Below are 20,091 nucleotides of genomic sequence, written 5' to 3'. Positions count from 1 at the left end.
TCTGAGGATTCTCATTACAATGGCTTCACAGTTCAGAGAAACCTTTAGGTCCACATCATCATCAAATGACTTTGAATTAGACTACGCAGAGTTTATTTCAACCCAGGCTTCTGCTATGCAGTGGGGAGAAGACATCTCTCACTCAGCAAGTTCTCAGGTCAGTGTTTCTCCAAACAACCATGGCTCCCTGGCAAAGCAGGAGCTGCAAACACTCTGGGCGATGTTCACCTCCTGGTTGCAGCCAGAGAAGCAGAGCAAGGAGCAGATGATCTCTCAACTGGTCTTGGAGCAGTTTCTCCTCACTGGGCACTGCAAGGACAAGTTTGCTTTGACAGAGAAGTGGAAATCCAGTGGCAGAAACATGAGGAGATTCATGGAGGGTCTGACTGATGAGTACTTGAAGCCTCCTGTCATGGTGAGTTCCTGGGGTCAGAAATGGTTATGTGGGGAGGAAATGCAGTCACTTATAATGGGAAAAAGTTCTAGGAAGTTGCAGATTTTGTTACTAGGGAGATTGTTCCACCTTACAAATCATTACATGTTGGAATTTGCAGTACTCTAAATTAGCATGAATAAATCAGAAAGGTTACCACCAAATGATTGATGGTTCTAATTAAATGGTATAGTTACATTGTTTCAGAGAGACTGTGGCGTTGACATTTGGACAAGAATTTAAGGGTTTTAGAGGAAATGCCTTCTGCCTGGAGGATGGCTCAGTCATATTCTAATTGTGAGAAATGTGTTGGAATCTTAGCTCACATCTTATCTCTTGACTCTCAGCACTACTCTCTGATCCTGTTGTACCATGAAAAGTTTGCGAACCTCAAAAGCACACTGAGAGCTATATGTAATGCAACGGCATTAGTCTTTTTATTCAACCTTGACTTCGAGACACAGCAGGAAGTTGGAGCTCTGAGCCTAATTTTAGGCAAGCATTTATAGAGGCAAGAAAGGGGTCTCTAGTCTGGTATACATCTGAATGGGGGGCCATTATGGCCTTTAACATCGTTGGCTGGTACTGAGACCTAAACCATAAACATCACTTCTGTTTTTCTCCTGATTGATAGACATTAGGAAGTGAAGTGTCAGGGCCGGACTTGTAGCCTGGGGTGGCAAAATTGTTGGGGAATAACCTGGAAACTGGTGCTAGATGCAGGTATTATTTTGGGGTAGCCTGGAAACTGCTGCTAGTTACCAGCCTGTTTGTTAACTTGAGTACAACCTTAGGTTAGCCTCTCTAAGCTAGAGTCTGAACCCAGAAGATTTGGTCTCTCAGTCCCTGTAGGTACAAGGCAGACTCTGGGTAGTCAAGTGACTACCTTGCTTTCCAGATTGGCTAATGCTCGCCAGTTAGATGTCCTATCCAGAAAACTGAGGTGCACAGCAGCTGAGCAAGGACTCTGATGTTGACCTAGCACTGTCACATCCATTCACAACAGTGTCAGTGTCATAAGAAATGCCTTAATGAATACTGGTGCTTCAGTTCAAATTTTCAAACCTTGAAAGACGTAATGTGAATGTAAATACATTGAATCTTCTTCTAGTGGCTGGATTTGTGTATTTCTCAGTCAGTGATAAAAATTGCCAAGGTGGAGAAAATTTTCAATTTTAATTTTGAGATCCAGGGGGTTCCAAATTAAAGTTTTCTTGTTAGGAACATCTGTGATCAAGGATACTTGTCTAGGGCTAGTAGTCAATGGGAGCAACAAATATATATATATGTGTGTGTGAATATATGTATATATACACATATATATGTGTATCTAATGTGTGTGTGTATATATACACACACACAAACACACACACACACATACATTAGAAATGAAACCTCACACATTGTATGATGTCATTGCTATGCAAATCACTTCTTTAGGTTTTATGTATTTTAGTTTTGGTTTCATTTTGTTTCTAGGTTTTTGTTTTTGTTTTCCCATTTGAAGTATGGTTTCGTAGTGTAGCCCAGGCTGGCCAAGAACTTGGGTCTAAAACATGATCCCTTTCATAGGTATGGAGACCTTCCCCTCCCCACTGTTTGAGTTCTCCTTGCAGTTGGTTTTATTCCTTGTCCACACTTGGGCTTTGTTTTATATTAAGAATTTCATGGTTGAATCTAAACTCCAAGCAAACTGCTGTCATAATATACAGTCTTGTTCCTCAGAGCGGAGGCAGAGCATGTCCTAGTCAGACAGTGTAGGTGTAGGACTTGATTCAGACAGGTGTGATTTTTGTTTACGTGTTCAATAATAAATAAATAAATAAAACCTCCCCCTTTCCCAAATTAAAGCTTTCTTGATAAGGACATCTTTGGTCAAGGATTATTGTTTAGGGCAACAGTGTCATGGGCGGGACAAAAAAACATATAAGTGTTAAAAGAAAGCCCACTCACACAGAACAGTGAAGTGACTGATAGGGAGCGGCCACTTAAGGACCAATGGCTGGAGGTGGGAAAGCCTCGGCTACTTCAGAATGACTATGGAGCATCACAGAGTTCCAGGACAGGACTAACCGTTGCCTGTCTGAGGCTAGGACGTTACAGGGGAATCCACTGCGCAGTTAACATGGAGACCCTTGGGACGCTAAATGAATATAACAGTTACCTGCCCTTGACCCACTGAAGGAATGCCAGTGGAGACTGTCCCCCACACTGATATTCTCTCTCACACAGGGCCATCTCTCTTAAGTGGTCTTTGAGAAGGAGCCACTTGTCTGTCTGAGGCCAAGACACCAACGTGGTATCTACTACAGAGTGTGCATAGAGATCCCGAGGATTTCAGACTGAAAGTTACATGTACCTGTAGTTAAGTTCATGACAGTATGAGGGTAAAGACAATCACACAAACTTTTGCATGAATTAAGCAAGCCCTGTTTTATGTCAGACAAGGTTGTTTCTCACAGGTTGGCTTTGAGAAAATCTCAGTGAACCAACAGACAGTGGGGTTTATATCGCTCTAAAAACTGATGGCATAAGGGGAGGTGGGGGGTTGTTTATATAGGAATTTGTCTGAACATTTCAAAACTTGTCAGGGTGGAGGTCAGCTCATACAGCTCATAGTAAGAGTATAAGCTTCAGAACTTGTCAAATTTCAGAAAATGGGCCAAGATATCATCAAATTCAAGTTTTACAAAAAAAAACAAAACTGCAATGATTCTAATAAGGTTCCTAACCTTAAGATGGAGTAGCGCTGCTCCTTCACTACCCAGAGGCTAGAGACTACAGCAGAGGCTCACGGTGGTCACTGGCTTTGTTTACAGGTCCATGTAGCCATGCACGGGCAGGAAGCCCTCTTTTCTGAGAACATGCCCTTAAAAGAAGTCATCGCACATTTGGAGCAACAGAAGGTAGCAACAACTCCCGCACAAGAGAACGCAAGGGCACTCTTGGAGATCCCCAAAGATGTGTTCTTGGCAGCAGGTGAGTCAGGCTAGACAGAAGAGGGCTGCCGTGTGATTCTCTACTTGTGTACAGTTTTATCAATTGTCTTATTTGTCGCAGGACATGAAAACACAGACGATGGCTGCCAACCCCCTTGGAACACTAGTGTTGGAAGTGACGGTGTTAATAGTGTTGGAACTGCGAGGGATTCCCTTTGCACCTTCCAGAGAGTGCAATATCCGGAGCTCGAAGACAGGGATGTTTCTTATGGAGTCCCACAGGTTTCCAGAAGAGTAACTCAAGATACTTCCAGGTCCCAGGAAGTGTCCCTGAGGGCACCTTCTTCTGAAGAGGTCCTTATGGAGGTACAGCCAGTGTTTCTCTCCCTCACCGAGCAGTCTGAGGAGACTGGAGACAGCCACAACGCTACTGATGTGAGTGGCGGGGTTATTCGTCTCACAAGTGAGGGAGATTCCATTTTCATTATCCAGGGAGAGCAGTACTCTGTACCTGATGTGGAAGGTGTTTCTTACAGAGAGCCTCAGGATTTAAGAATAGCAGTGTGCAGTACCCGCAGGTCCCTAGACAGGTCTCTGTGGGCAGCTTCTCCTGGAGTTGTCCCTATGGAGGTCCCAGGCTTCCTCTGCAGGCCAGAGCCGTCTACCCCTAAGTCTGTCCCTCTTTTCCAGAATCATGAGGCAAATTCCACCTTTAAGGGTAACCAAGAGAGACTCCAGAGAGACCCCAAACCATACAAATGCGAGGAATGTCCCAGAACCTTCAAATATCCCTGCAACCTCTCCATCCACCAGAAAACACACAAGAAGGAGAGGCCATTTTTCTGTAAGGTGTGCCAGACAGGCTTTCACCAAGTCTCGGAACTTCGAGTTCATGAGGTCATACACAAGGCAGGGAAGCCTTTCACATGCGATGCCTGTGGAAGGGCCTTCCGATACAAGACCAACCTGCAGGCTCATGAGAGGATCCACACAGGAGAGAAGCCATACTCCTGCTCCCTGTGTGATAGCAGCTTCCGCCAGTCATCCACATACCACCGTCACCTCAGGAAGTTCCACAAATCAGAATGAAGCGCTCACACATCCGGGTGAGCAGGGATTCAGCCTCAGGGTCTCATCTGCACATTAGAAGCCTGTTAGGGAGTTAGCCAGTTAACCTGTTTCATTTAACATTCAGATTATTCCTTCCATGTGCTGTCCCATGCCACTGGCATGTGAGGGTAAACATGAAGTTTTTGTCAGTTTGTTCACCAAATTTTTTCAAGTGCCTTTTTTAAGTGACTGTTATCTGATTTTCCAGTAGTAAATAAATGTTGATGGTTCTGTTTCTACTGTGCGTTGTTTCTTGTGCTTTTGTGTGTCCTGTGTGTGGATGGGTGCCAGCGTGTGGGGCTATTGTGTCTTACTTTCTACCTTATTTGAGACAGTCTTTTTTAACAATTTGTTCTCCAGGTAAGGTGACCCCAAAGAGCATACAAATCCTTTTGTCTTTGGCCTCCACAGTTGTTAGGAAGCTGAAATCTGACAAATGTGTCTGCCTCTAGATCTGCCTTTCAAAAATTTTTATTTTATGTGTTTGTGCTTGAGTGTATATATTTGTACTTCCTGTTTTATGTGTCTATGGATACATCAGATCTCCTGCTTTTGTCTTAGTTTGTTTTGACTATTACCTGATCTACACAGAATGTTACCTCGCCTCGCCAGTTTGACCTGCATCCCCCATTGTATTTCCTTAATTTTGGAGGATGTGTTTAATTTTGCATAAAGTTTGGACATTTCTGAGTTGTTTATAGGAAATTTATCCAAGTGTGAATCCATTCCTCATTTGTTTTATATTTTAGGTTGTTTTTCAAATTTAGTTGTAAGTATTTTCTATATCTAGAGACATAAGACAGGGTTTCTTTGCATGTAGCCTAGCTTTTCTATAAATGACTTGGTAATCCAGGTTCGCCTCAAATTCATTGGTCTGTCTGTCTCTGGCTCTGCCTCTTGGGTGCTAGGATTAAGGCTTATGACATGGCATCTAGTGAAAATATCTTTAGGAAACATCTATTACTTTCCATTTAAATAATAGAGAAAATCTAATTCCATAAAGAACAAAATTTTAGACGTTTCTTCACTGAGAGCTCTATAAATAGAATGGAGTAATGACTTTTATTTAAACTAACTTCATGAAATAATACACACTCATAATGCATTTCTATGGTCTGTTGACCCTATTAAACTTTTTAATAGGAATAGAAATGGCTACTCCAAACTTGGCGATGGGGAATCTCCCTCCCCCTTCTCCCCACCCCCCGGCCCCCAGATTTCAATGGGAATGCTTGGCAACTCCCCAGTACTATTGTCTATGTTCTTCATATTTACTGGGAAGCATTTAATACCCAAAGATCTGATTGTAAAGCAAATTACTTTTGCCAGTTGCTTGTCTATCATCTCAAGAGGCATTCCACAGACAGGGAGCTGGAGAACATCATACTAAGTGAGGTAACCCAGTCTCAAAAGATCAATCATGGTATGCACTCACTGATAGTGGATATTAACCTAGAAACTTGGAATACCCAAGAAATAATCCACATATTACATGATGTCCAAAAAGAACAGAGGAGTGGCCCCTGGTTTTGGAAAGTCTCAGTGCAGCAGTATAGAGCAATACCAGAACAGGGAAGTGGGAAGGGGTGGATGGGGGAACAGGGGGAGAGAAGAGGGCTTATGGGAATTGCAGGGAGTGGGGACCAAGAAAAGAGCAAATCATTTGATATGTAAATAAAGAATACATCCAATAAAAAAAAGGATTAAAAAAAAAAGAATTTCCTGGATGATACTGGCTATAAATTGATGCTGAAGAACAAGGGCGATACCGGTACACGCCATGTATAGACGGAGCAGCTTCCAAGGAGTCGTAATCAGCCCCAGCAACTCCAGGCAACTGAAGCTTAAGTCCAGAACTTACATCCACTGGTCCCACATAGTCACGGAGGTGACGTGTGCACGTGCTTCCTCATGGAGGTGACGTGTGCACGTGCTTCTAAACATCTCGACTCCAGCAAGAGTGTCAGGCCCTGGGTACAGCACACGTGTGGCTGACAGGATGAGCTGTGGGTCCTGCTCACTGTTGCTTCTGGCAGCGTATCAGTTGCACCCGAAATGTTCTTCCTGTGCCTCTGATGCCCTGTGTCTGGGACTCGTGTTCCACTCAAGGGTCTCCATGGTGCGTGTCCTCTACAGACGCAAGAGACAAGCATATCCACGGTGCTCAGCGCTTTCTGAAGGTCTCCTCTGACCACCGAGCCACTCAGATTATTCTTACCCTGCCGTCCATTGGTCCCACTTATGTCTTCTCTTACTCGTTCTCTTCTGTCATCCTCATCTTTACAACCTACTCCAAATATCCAGTGCTAAAGAAAGTTAGGCGTATTTATATTTCTAGAAATATGCTTTCTCACATTTTGTCCCTTTGGTGTCATTAGCAATAGAAAGTTAAGTTTCAGCCTGTTTTACCCTGTTGTAGTAAACGATAACGCTACCTTCAAGTGGGGCATGAGCCCTGTTCTCCCTTTTACTTCTACCTATGCGGAATCTTTTTATCTGTCATAGGATGCTAAGACAGTAAATCGTATGGAAGCACTAAGCTTCCAGTAACTGACTTCTTCAGTGTGGAGTGCTCACTAGTCATTTGATCGTAGCATCTTCCTTACAGACTTTACTATTCAATAATGTGCAAATTTTCAAATAAATTCATCTATAGAAATAATAGATTTATTCAAATTTATACAAACATTTTACATGAAATTAAACAATATGTAAATGAAGATGAAAAATTAAAAGGCAGAAAGAAGACATGATGGCTCAGGAATGTGTGTGTGTGTGTGTGTGTGTGTGTCCACACCTTCAGTTTTATTTTATATGTATGGGTATTTTTCCTGCATGAATATCTATACCCTATGCATAAAATACCTGAAAATATCAGAAGATGGCGTTGGACCCCTTACGAGTGAAATTACTCATAGTTTTGAGCAGCTATTGAATGCTGAAAATAAATCCTGGATCTTCTAGGTGATGGCTATATTCCTTTAACCTCTGAGCCAGCTCCAAGCTGTTTTTCTCACATGTACACACTACAATCCTCCACATATCACCATTGGTTTGAAAACTGTCTCAAAGTTACGGAAATGGAGGTTACCTTAAGAAAATTAGCCCCAGAAAGGCCAATGTTACCTTTTCTATGATGTGAATTGGAATAAAATAGGAATTTCTGAGATGAGGAGAAGCTCCAGAGAGTGGCAGACAGGAACATGGATGAAACACTGCGGAGATGAATGTGACACAGGCACATACTTCACACATGTGAAAACACCATGTTGTAACCCCTCAGTATGTACAGTTAATATACTCTAAGTTAAAAAGTAACTAAAACCTGCCACCACAGCCCTAAGGCCCACTTGGTTAATTTTACTCCGATGTCGATCTTCATGAGTCCGGTAACATCCACTTTCTAGAAGGTGCATCAAAATATTTTAATTGTGTGAAATTGTGCTTCTTGTATATATCTCTTCAAGAAAATACATCTTTGGCTTCTTCCTTTCTCCGGAGGAGTTACATTACTAACATACTTAATTTATAATAACTTTTTCTAGAAAAATTTTTGTTTATGCGAAGAAAAAACTCGGTTTTGCATGTGATCATCTGGTCCCCTGGAGTGCGCGCATCCTCATAACACAAGTACTTCCCGTTGAACAGAGCTGCATCACCTCCACGGTGAGAGGAAACCACACGAAGGAGTGCTCCTGTTCCGACTTTAATGCTGTTCTTAAGAGGCACTGACATACTGTTTTGTTTTATATTGAAATTGAAACCCATAGAACACATGAGAAATCTGTTTGGTATCTTACCAATGTCACCTCTATCTGCACAACAGCTCCAAGAGGAAATCCTAGGCAGATCAAACAAGAGGGGGGTGATGCCCACACCACCCTTTAGACAGATAAATCAGCTTCCTGGTAAGTTACTCCCAGCCTTCCCCAGGAGTTGCTGAGTATCCCCTTAATTCCTAGGAACCTGTGACAGTAAGGTGCCAGCCCCCACTCAGCACCCAAACTAGAGACAGGAGAAAAGCCAGCCTCCCGCGGTGCATGCCCACAGTCAGACCACCGGGCTCAGCAGGCTGCTCAGGAAGTGCTTGGTGTACATTCTAATCCTTAGGAGCCAAGCCCTTCCTCAGAGACCATCACTCAGTATTTTCTTGTGTCAAAGTAAGAACATTTTCCTTGGCAGAATACATTTATGGCCACGTTAACCCAAACCTCCTTTCCTGAACCCCTGATCACGGGACTCACAGAGTGGGCTGACAGCAGGTCTTATGACAGCAAGATAATTAGAGAGATCCAGGAAGGAAGAAGAGGGGAGGGGCTAAAGGAACAGGAAGCAGTGGGAGAAAAGACAGGGACAGCACTGGGGTTTGAAAGAAAACCTCCTGCCCGACCTCTCACCAACTCCAGCTCGCCCCCGCCTGCCTGCTCCCCTCCTCCCGCCTGCCCGCTTGCCACCACCCGCCCGCCCTGTCGCCGCCTCCTGCCCGCCCTGTCGCCGCCTCCTGCCCGCCCTGTCGCCGCCCCTGCCCGCCCTGTCGCCGCCTCCCGCCCGCCCGCTCACCGCCCCCGCCCGCCTGCTAGCCTCCTCCTGCCCGCCCGCTCCCCTCCTACCGCCCGCCCACTCTCCTCCTGCTGGCTGCTCTACTCCTCCAGCCTGCCTGCTCGCTGCCACCCGCCCACCAGGTCGCCGCCTCCTGCCCGACCTCTCACCTCCTCCCGCCCGCCCGCTCGCCCCCGCCTGCCTGGCCTGCTCCCCTCCTCCCGCCCTCCTGCTCGCCTCCTCCCGCCCGCCCGCTCGTAGACACCACCCCGCCCGCCCTGTCGCCGCCTCCCACCCGCCCTGTCGCCGCCCCCGCCCGCCCGCTCCCCGCCTCCCGCCCACCCTCTCGCCGCCCCCGCCCGCCTGCTCACCGCCCCCGCCCACCCTCTCGCCACCCCCGCCCACCCTGTCGCCGCCTCCCTCCCGCTCTCTCGCCACCTCCCTCCCGCCCCCTCACCTCCTCCCTGCTCGCTGACACCCACCCGATCTGCTGGCTCCCAGCTGAAAGTGCTAATAACAACGCTAATCTCACCTCCTCCCGCCCGCCCGCCCGCTCGCCCCCGCCTGCCTCCTCCCCTCCTCCCGCCCGCCTGCTCGCCTCCTCCTGCCCAACAGCTCGCTCACAGCCACCACCAGCCTGCCCTGTTGCTGCCTCCCACCCGCCCTGTCGCCGCCCCCGCCCGCCCGCTCCCCGCCTCCCGCCCACCCTCTCGCCGCCCCCGCCCACCCGCTCAGCGCCCCCGCCAGCCCTGTCGCCGCCTCCCTCTGGCCCTCTCGCTGCCTCCCTCCCGCCCCCTCACCTCCTCCCTGCTCGCTGACACCCACCTGATCTGCTGGCTCCCAGCTGAAAGTGCTAATAACAAAGCTAATCTCAAAATTCAACTGTGAATTTTCTTGGTGTACACAGCAAGTAGCCTGGAATACTCCTTAATACCTCCTTTTGTTTTTCCTTTGTTTTTTGGGTTTGGTCCTAGAACTCACTCTGTAGACCAGCCTGGCCTTCAACTCAGAGATTTGCCTCCCACCCGCCCCTGGCCAGCCTTTCTGAGCAGGCCACTCCACATCCACCCCTGCCTCCAAGCTAACTCCACAGGCTGTTTTCTAAACTGAGAATAAGCTTAGCTACTTAAACTGTAAACTAGCTACTAAGCCAGGAGAACTGGGCTCAAGTGTATACATGAACTGTACCCACACTTTTAAGGTTGTTTCATTCAGATATCTCATTTTTAGTTTTACTTTCATTTTCCATTTCACAAAAAGGGGCAGTTTTTATTATTTTTCTTTGTATAAACCCGAACACTGTTTTAAATCTCTGATTTAGTTCTTAGCCTCTTGTCTACTGAATTATCTGTGAGCTTTCTCTGCATGTTACACAAATTATTATTTGGTGACCAGCTCCAAAGCAAGATTTTCTTCTGATTTTGTATATCTTCTGGGCAGTAGTTTATATTATCTTGTTATGGAATCTATTGGCCAGGAAATACAATTTGAATGTAAACAAGGAAGGTTGTGAAATGCTACATATATTCCCTGCTTAGAATTTCACCAGAATACTTTATTTTCTTTTGCCACAAAAGGTAGCATTGTGATTATTGGGAAAGTGTGAAAGGTGTCAAGAGATGAGATAATGTTGCTGCATGGATAGAATAATCTGGATTTGACAATTCAACTGGGTGTATATGGTGTAATGCTGGTTTGGGGAGGAGATTACATTGTAAGCTCTTTTTTTGTAGCATAGAGCTTACATTGTAAGCTCTTTTTTTGTAGCATTAGAAAAGCAGGCATTTTGCCTTCAGAATATCCCCACACCCAGAACAGCGGTTCATCTAGTCTGAATAAAGTTGAATGAGAAAAATTTTTATTCACTTTTTGCAATGTTTCAACCATCTTGAAATAATCTCACACATTTTTAAAAATTCAACAATTATCAAAAATAGTAACATGTCTCATTTTGATCTATAGAAAATACTGAAGTATTGCTATAAATTTAGCAGAAGCATTTTAAACCCGTGAAATTTAAAAAAACAAAGTAACTTTTAATTAAACTTAACCAATGTTAACTTTAATTTCAGCACTCAGAATACAGGAGCAGATTAATCTCTGTGACTATGAAGTTGACTTAGGAAGTTGAAGAAAGCCAGGGCTATAGAGCTGCGTCTAAAGGACATAACAAAACAGACAAGTATGCAAAAAGAATAAGTGTGCTTGAAGAAGCGCTGGGGAGGTGAAACCACAAAGTCAGGCTCACATCCTTAGTTTGTAAGCTTACTAGGACACCAAGAGTTGCCCCCAAGCCACACAAACGCCAGTCTTAGTCCAACAGGGATGGTTATTGAATGCATACCCTAATACTGATCACTGAGGCCAGTAGCTCAGACTACAGACAGACATACAGTATTTAATGGCTAGATCAGTCCATTGGTCATAGCTTTTAAACCTTTTCATTCCTCATGCCACCAGAAATCACACTGCTAGCTGTGATTTATAGTTCGCATGGCCAAGCATGCACTATTTACCGTTACAGAGAAGCCTGCAAGTTTCCTAGGGAATCACACAGTGCCTGAAGATGGTGACAGATCACACATCACTTAAATCAACACAGTTTCAAGCAGAAAATTTTCCTTTTCTTGACCACAACTGCAATAGTTACATGAAAATACTTGTAAAAACATGGCCCCCCTTCAAGAAACTGATGAATATTTAATGCAGTGCAAGCAAGGCAGTAAAAAATGTATTCCTGATAACTGGAGGTGTGGAGACAATGTCAACTAAAGCTGTCTGACGATGTTTCTACTCTCATATGCTTAAAAGTTGTGAATAACTTCATCTTTAAGGTAAAAAAAAATTACTAGCAATTAAGAGTGGACACTGGGAAATTGGCAGGAAAAGGGAAAATTTAAGTTGGATTTTGCCTGAAAAGTCTTTAAATCATAAACACGAGCATTATTAGTTACTCTCAGTCTTAAGTGTGTCAAAGAATAATATGGTTTGTCTTTCTTAATTCACAATCCACTGTTACTTGGAATAATTTTAGTAATGTAAGACTTTCAAAAATAACTTTGTAAGCTATACAAGGGTCTGTCAATTGCATTTTTCAATGTTTTAATTAAGAACTTTTAAAGAACTGTAAGCTAAACCAAGGAAGTTTAGTTAAACAGATGATAAATAACTTATCTGCACTTGTGATTCTATTAATACAAATCACTACAATAAATACGTAAGATATGGCAGATTATGCATTTGATCAAAGCACTTTGATTTAAGCCTAAAACAGATCCAAATGGTCTAAGGTCATGCATGCACAAGGCCCAAGGGCATGTGTGCCCTCCCGGCTCAGCCTTCTGAGTGGGAATTTCCAGACCTCAGCCACAAGCCTCCCCCACCTGGGGCGGAGCACTTGCTTGCTCCTTGTTCTTCTGGATCTACAGTTTCCAGAATTTAGCAGGACCCTGCTGAGCAGGGTGGCTCAGTGGAGCCGACACCCACCTAGCAGTGGAGCCAGTGTCCACTGAGCGGACCCTCGGAACATTGCAGGGAAGGCTCTTGCTTCCAAACCTTAAATTCTCAGTCACCCATTAAACTTTGGACCTCGATCAGCAATTGGGTTGTCCTGGTCTGTCTCTTTTTTGCTGCCTTCCAGTCTATCCCCATCTTCCCTTCCCAGGTGCTGGGTTTGACTGGAGCGGCTGGCTGGCGGCTACAGATGTGACTGCTGGTCTCTAGGCCTTCTTATAATCAGATCCATTATTCATCAGCTGCAGATGAGACAAGGCACAATCTGTTATAAACAGAGAACTCTTGTAAAAATAGGACAATATCATTAAATTAAGATCACTCTTACTCAACTGCAAAGACCCTCCCAAGTGTCTTCCAAGTGTCCTGAGGATGTATTTTGTTGGCCTCTTAATGATTCCATTTTATGGTTTTTGTGTTCAGTTTTATTGGTTTAAATTCGAATACAACTCTGTACATGTCAACAAATTATTGCATAAAAGGTATAATCTTCAGGACGATGTTTATAAACCCACGTCCAATTTATGGGGGAACAATCACATTTCCCATCAGGATTTTTTCTTTTTGTATTTGTTTTGGGGATAGGTAGTTAGTTTCACACCCGGTCTGTGACAGAGGTGAGGGAGGCACAGTGTCTTGCTTAGCATTTGTCTTGTGCTTGACTGTGAACCTTATACCGTCTGTGTCACTTGAGAAGAGCTCAGCAGAGGTAGTAGGTTACGATGCCAATTTTTGACCTGTACTCCAGCTGGATCACTTGTACTCATGGTCTTCAGGGAACACGCTTTTTCCTGTTTTTGAACTGCTTCGAAGGCATTCACTAGAAGCTCTTTCTGACGTCCTTTTCTAGTTCTTCTATGTTCTGTATGAAACAGTTGTCTTCACCTTGCTTGTACAAAAGCCAATGATTTTTCTCCCATTCTGTAAGTTACATGTCCACTGGCTGGTATTTTCTTTTAAGGTGCAGAAATCTTTTAATTCTGTTCTCCTTAATTCTTGGTGCCTTTTCTGTGCTATTCATATTGTTGCCTCTACCTACATCTTGTATTGTTAGCATTTTCCTATGAGAGTTTTAGCATTTCAGCTTTTGAATAATTTAACATTAATTCCTGTGCAAGGTGTAGAATTATAAACGCAAACATTTTGTCTTCAGTTGAATAAACATTTTACACAAATATATTCAGAATCAGAAGGTCTGACAACCTAATCACTCCAAACATTCAAGAGAGGAATGATTTCATCTTTGCAAATTCTTCATGAGAACTACTGAGACTCAGAAAACCAGGGAAAACCAGACGCCTTGTTTATCCTCAATACTGATAATTCCATGTGTGTCACAATATCTTCTCATATCCCCAGATCTTTGCCCAGCATTTGCTATTATAAATAACAAGATCTGATGTCTCAATGTGTGCGAGATGCAGTAATACTACATTGGAACTTCGTAATTATTTTTCAATTTTGTTAAAGCAAAACCAATAGTAAATTGTAGAGATTCTACAACATTTTACTTTCAATGAAGTCTGTGTTAGGATTCTTATTTCTCTATATGTTCAGCCCCTTAAGCTCTTGCTTTTATTTGTGTAATAGGTATTTTTAAACACCTGTTTATAAGGTGTGTAATGATCTGTCTTTGCTATTCTGATTAGCATCTCATCACTGCATTTCCATAACTATTGGTGACATTGGGTCTCATTTTTCACACATTTTGGACATTCCTGCATAGTTTAAAAACTTATACCGGTCATGAACCCATTTCTCACTTATTTTATGTTTTTGTTTTCTTCAGATTAAGTTTTAAATATTTTCTTTATGGTAGAGAGGGGAGTCAGTGGTTAAGAGTGCATACTGCTATTCTTTACCTCTGTGCTGGGTTCCTAGCTCCAATGAGCAGCTCACAACCATGTCCAGATCTGGGTGTAGGAGATCATAAGCCTCTGGGCTCTGCTGGCACTCATACTCACATACAACAGCCAAACACACATCATTAAAAACAAGATAAAGCTTAAATTGAAATATGTTTTAAATATTCTGAATATTTAATCACTCTTTGTGGATACTATTATCAAATATTTTATGTTTTTATGATGAATATTAATTGTTTCATTTAAACTTCAGAGATAATGCCATATTCTTAAAATACTTTACTTAAAAAATTTACCCCAAATTAATGTGTTTAGTCAAAAGTAACAAATACATTAATCTTCCTTGTTTCCTTTTATGCTTTTTGAGAACATCATTCTCTGTATGTAGCAATGACTGTTCTGGAAATGTCTGCAGACAAGATTAACCTCAAATTCATAGCTCTGTCTTCCTCTGTCTCTTGAGTTGCAGAATGAAAGGGGTCCAACAGCACATCCATGGAAAACATTACATTTTAGTAAACATATCTACTATTTTTGAAATAATAGAGAATCCCTACTCACATAAAGAAAAAGTGATGATCATTTTATTTAAGCTAACTATATGAAGTAATGGACTCAATGTATTTCCAGTGTTTCTTGACCACAATAAATTTATTTACCTTTTAATTGAAAGGAAAATGACTTCTGCATGCTTTGCAATGGTAATTTTCCTCATCTTCCAGATAGCAGAATGCTTGACAATTCCTCAACAATATTTTATTATGACATTTTGATATACACTGGAAAGCCCTTAATGCCCAAAGACCTAATTATAGAGCACTTGGCTTTTGGCAACTTCTTGTCTATCATCCCAAAAGGCATTCGACAGACACTGCCAGCTTTTGGATTTAAAGATTTCCTGGATGCTATTGGATATAAACAGATAAGTATCATTTATACTATCAACACTTCTTTCTAATGGTATTAAGAATTATGACACCACACAGTAGCAAAATTACTGTTTTGAGGTAGCAGTGAAAGTTAGTTTATGGTCGAGAAATGCTAAGATAGCCAAAAATAAGAGTTTTCTGATAGTTGTGACACACAGGATGAAAACCACTTTTCTTTAGGAAGCCTGATGCTCCAAATTAGACCAGAAACCATGCTAGGGGAACTCCCAGGCCCCATGGACTCAACAAACTCCATTCTTTCCCTAAATGGACACATTGTTAAACTACCCTCTAAATTCTTATATCCATAGCCATAAATTAGTGCAACACTCAGATATCATCATTGAAGCGTCTGTGTGCTGTGAACATGGTTATCACAATGACTAAAGTACAGAGAATGAGTGACTCGGTCATGCCCAGTCAAAAATTAGATCTCTATATCATACCCATCACTGAAGGTTCAGATAACATCATGGACAATAGCATGGAAAGAACGTATGAGTCAGATGTTGTGGATAATTAGAGGCAAACAGTACCTACTGGCTATGACAGGACCACCGCAGTCATGAATTCTCAGCTGCTGTGTTTGACTGCATAAGACAGGCACAATACTAGATAGGACAAGCAATTTCCTTGCCTGAGAAAGGGGTTCGTGACACCCCAATACTAACAGAGTAGCTATGGACAGTTCCTAACTTTCAGGCAAGGAGAATCAGTTTTCCATAAGAATGTGCCCTCTAGTACATCAACCAAAATCCCAGAGGTGGCCTCACAAACCTATGAGTGTATGGGCAACAGAAATAATTTCTTTCTCATCTTGTTTATACTTTGAATAGAGGAAGGCCACTGATTTGTTTGAGTTAAGTTTATATCCAGCCACTTTGCTGAAGTTGTTTATCAGCTTTAGGAGTTCTCTGGTGGAAGTCTTGGGGTCACTTAAGGATATCATCTGCAAATAGTAATATTTTGACTTCTTCTTTTCGAATTTGTATACCTTTTACTTCCTTTTGCTGCCTGATTCCTCTAGCTAGAACTTCAAGTACTATATTGAATAGATAGGGAGAGAGTCAACAGCCTTGTCTGGTCCCCAATTTTAGTGGGATTGCTTCAAGTTTCTCTCCATTTAGTTTGATGTTTGCTACTAGTTTGCAGTATATTGCTTTCACTATGTTTAGGTATGGGCCTTGGATTCCTGATCTCTCCAAGACTTTTATCATGAAGGGATGCTGGAATATGTTAAAAGCCTTTTCAGCATCTAATGAATTAACCATGTGTTTTTTTTTTCTTTAGTTTGTTTATGTAGTGAATTACATTGACGGATTTTCATATATTGAACCATCTGCATCCCTGGGATGAAGCCTACCTGATCGTGGTGAATTATAGTTTTGATGCATTCTTGGATTCGGTTAGCCAGGATTTTGTTCAGTATTTTTGCATTTATGTTCATGAGGGAGATTGGTCTAAAGTTCTCCTTCCTTGTTTGGTTTTTGTTTGGTTTCGGTATAAGCGTTATTGTGGCTTCATAGAATGAGTTGGGTAGTGTTCCTTGAGTTTCTATTTTGTGGAAAAGTTTGAAGAGTATCAGTATTTACTCTTCTTTGAAGATCTGATAGAATTCCCCACTAAACCCATCTGGTCCTGGGCTTTCTTTTTTTTTTTTTTTTTTTGATGGGAGACTATTCTTGACTGCCTCCATTTCCTGAGGGCATATGGGACTGTTTAGATGGTTTATCCAATCCTTTTTTAACACTGGCACATGGTATGTATCTAGAAAGTTGTCCATTTCGTCCAGATTTTCAAACTTTGTTGAGTATAAACTCTTGTAGTAGGATCTGATGATTTTTTTTGAATTTCCAGTTCCTGTTGTTTTGTCTCCCTTTTCATTTCTGATTTTATTAATTTGGATACTGTCTCCGTGCCCTCTGGTTAGTCTGTCTAAGGGTTTATCTATCTTTATTTTTCTCAAAGAACCAGCTCCTTGTTTTGTTGATTCTTTGTATAGCTCTTTTTGCTTCTGCTTGGTTGATTTCTGATCTAGGTTTGATTATTTCCTGCCCTCTACTCCTCTTGGGGGTATTTGCTTCCTTTTGTTCTAGAGCCTTCAAGTGCGCTGTCAAGCTGTTAGTGTAAGGTCTCTCCATTCCCTTTTTGGAGGCAATCTGAGGTATGAGTTTTTCTCTTAGCACTACTTTCATTGTGTCCCATAAGTTTTGGTATGATGTGTCTTCATTTTCATTAAATTCTAAAAAGTGTTTAATTTCTTTCTTTGTTTCTTCCTTGACCAAGCTATTGTTGAGAAGACCATTGTTCCAAGTCCACATGTATGTGTGTTTTCAATTGTTTTTGTTTGAGCTTAAGACCAGCCTTAGGCCATGGTGATCTGATAAGGTGCATGGAATATTTTCAATATTTCTGTATCTGTTAGGCCTGTTTTGTGACCAGTTACATGGTTAATTTTGGAGAAGGTACCATGAGGTGCTGAGAAGGTATATTCTTTTGCTTGAGGATGGAATATCCGATAAATATCTGTTAGATCCATTTGGTCCATAACTTTTGTTAGTTTCACTGTATCTCTGTTTAGTTTCTGTTTCCGTGATTTGACCACTGTTGAGAGTAGAGTGTTACAGCATTACACATACCACCTCCTCCTCTCTGCACTATGCCTGTCATCTAGTTTTAAACCTCTGCATATACTGAGTTTTACTTTCCCTCCAACTTCTCTTTCCTATAAAATTTGTCATTTCATGTTATAAAATATTTATAAACTTTTATAAAGTAATTCGACATTTTAAAATAATTTGTCATAAACTTTATTCATCGGCTGTTGCCCTCTTATTTCTTCTCAGGTTCCTCCTCTCGGTTCTTCTCATGAGACAATGTCGTCTTGATTCCCTTGGTCTTCTTCCCACAGTCTTCGGGTCTTCTTTTGCTATTCCCCCCACCCCCGGATGTTTTCTTTTTATATCTAAAAGAAGGTGTTCTCCTTAACCATATCTTGTTATGGCATGCCCACATTTCACTCAAAAATTTCCAAGTGTTACGGAGTATGGGAGAGTAGAAACATAGTCACTCTGCATGTCTTCCGTGCTCCAGAGCAAGGTTTTGAAATGATTCATCTATGCTGTGTGTGCCATTCTTTGTTGGCTTCATGCTATAGAGAACTCCACTGCATGTGCATTGAAGAACTTATATTGTTAGTGACTGGAAAAATCCTTCTAGTGTGAGCTATCATGTAGGATTTTTGTCAAAGAATAAAAAATACTTTTCCCTAAATAACTATTCTGTGATTGTTGAGTTAGATCAGGAGACATGAGCAATTGTTGCTTTTGCAGAGAAGTTCCCAGGAGGCACTTGCAGCACAGCAAACAACCGATTTGGTTCCTAAACCTTTTCCTGACATCCATGGACATTAGTCTCACATGTGGCACATATACATATATATGGACAAAAAAATGTATTCACATAAAAGTAAATATTTATTAAAAGATGGCTAACTCACCACTAGACAACTTCCTCCTTTTGAGTTTCATCAGCAATTATATTCAGGATCCTGGCAATATTGAGGTGCTGAAATTAAAGAAATGTTTTCTTCCAGTGATATCCATTCATGGAGCTTATGATGAGTGTGGCTAATACTCTGTTGTGCTTACCATTGAAAAAAATCTTCCTTGAAGAACACTCCACATGGATTCTTCTGCACAATTATAAAAACAATAAGTGTACATGTTCATTTCCTTTTATTAGGAAAAAAATTATATGTACTGTTAAATTTTCTTTAGACAGACTTGTGTTATTTAATTAGTTAAATTATCTTAAGAAGTCCTTAAATGTCTAGTTCTGAACATAGGATTTGTATAATGAAGGTAAGTGGCAAAAGAAAAGCAACAGAAAAAGATATTACAACCTGAAAATGGAAACTATCAAAAGGAAGCTCTTGCTTCCTAATGAATTATACTTGCACCTTTCCTAAAAAAGGGGGACACTTTATCTAGAAGGAAGCAGCTCCCACATTCATTGTATTGCTGTCATATAGTAGAAAGCAGACTCCATATTACATGAGGATATTTTCTATAGAAAGAAGCAGACTCTACAAGGAAGAAAGCAGTCTATCCTAGTAGGAAGAAGCCTTCATATAGCAGGGTGTGAACCCATTACACATGACCAATTTTGAAATCTCACTTAAAAAAACTAGAAACAGATCTAAGTGCCCTACTTTATCTTTTTCTAAAGTATGTTGTTTCCACTCTCTTGATATGAAAGAAAAGATAATCTAATGTTGTACACCCGAAATTATATAGGGAATGGTTTACTTTGTCTTGTGATTATGATCAGATATGTGTTTCCAACTTAAAATTTATTATATCCTAGCCTCTTTCCAAACAGACTAATTATTATTTTTATAACAACTGTGTATCCATAAGCTACCTGCAATATTGAAAATTATTTTCCAAACACTTTTGCATAATATTATCTTGAAGTATAAACAAGAAGAAATTACACAGATATATTCAAGAAAGCAATTGGGAAGAGTTGGAAGAACCCTTTTTCTGTGTGTTGTCGGAGTGCACAGTGTTTTTCTTGAAGAAGCATACATGACACAAAGACTCAATGCTAAGCAGTATCCTAGCCAGTGTTGGAGATGACCTGGACATTCAAGATTTGTTGCTAAATGTGTTTTCTTGGCTAAATCTAAAGAAAAACCCATTAACAACATACAAACCTTCAAACAAATCATTCTCATATGCTGCAAAGAAAAACATAAC

The 20,091-nt window shown here is 41.6% G+C and overlaps 1 protein-coding gene across 1 annotated transcript; it reads left to right on the top strand.

The window, feature by feature from the left end:
- The first annotated feature begins 19 nt into the window (after positions 1–19).
- On the top strand, positions 20–4,461 carry LOC127674179 (zinc finger and SCAN domain containing protein 4F-like). Its single transcript, XM_052170046.1, has 3 exons — positions 20–415; positions 3,253–3,412; positions 3,494–4,461. The coding sequence occupies exons 1-3, from the start codon at positions 20–22 to the stop codon at positions 4,459–4,461; spliced, it is 1,524 nt and encodes a 507-aa protein (XP_052026006.1).
- The last annotated feature ends 15,630 nt before the right edge of the window (positions 4,462–20,091 follow it).

This window comes from Apodemus sylvaticus, chromosome 1, assembly GCF_947179515.1.
Source record: "Apodemus sylvaticus chromosome 1, mApoSyl1.1, whole genome shotgun sequence".
In the NCBI taxonomy this organism is placed as follows: domain Eukaryota; kingdom Metazoa; phylum Chordata; class Mammalia; order Rodentia; family Muridae; genus Apodemus; species Apodemus sylvaticus.
Note: the sequence above shows the minus strand (reverse complement) of the source record. Positions and strands in the feature narration are given on the sequence as shown.

Bases quoted from the DNA above. Each gene is read 5' to 3' on its own strand.
- LOC127674179 (XM_052170046.1), top strand. From the start codon at position 20: ATGGCTTCACAGTTCAGAGAAACCTTTAGGTCCACATCATCATCAAAT. The intron at 416-3,252 runs GTGAGTTCCTGG...CTTTGTTTACAG, and splicing joins ACTTGAAGCCTCCTGTCATG to GTCCATGTAGCCATGCACGG. The intron at 3,413-3,493 runs GTGAGTCAGGCT...TATTTGTCGCAG, and splicing joins AGATGTGTTCTTGGCAGCAG to GACATGAAAACACAGACGAT.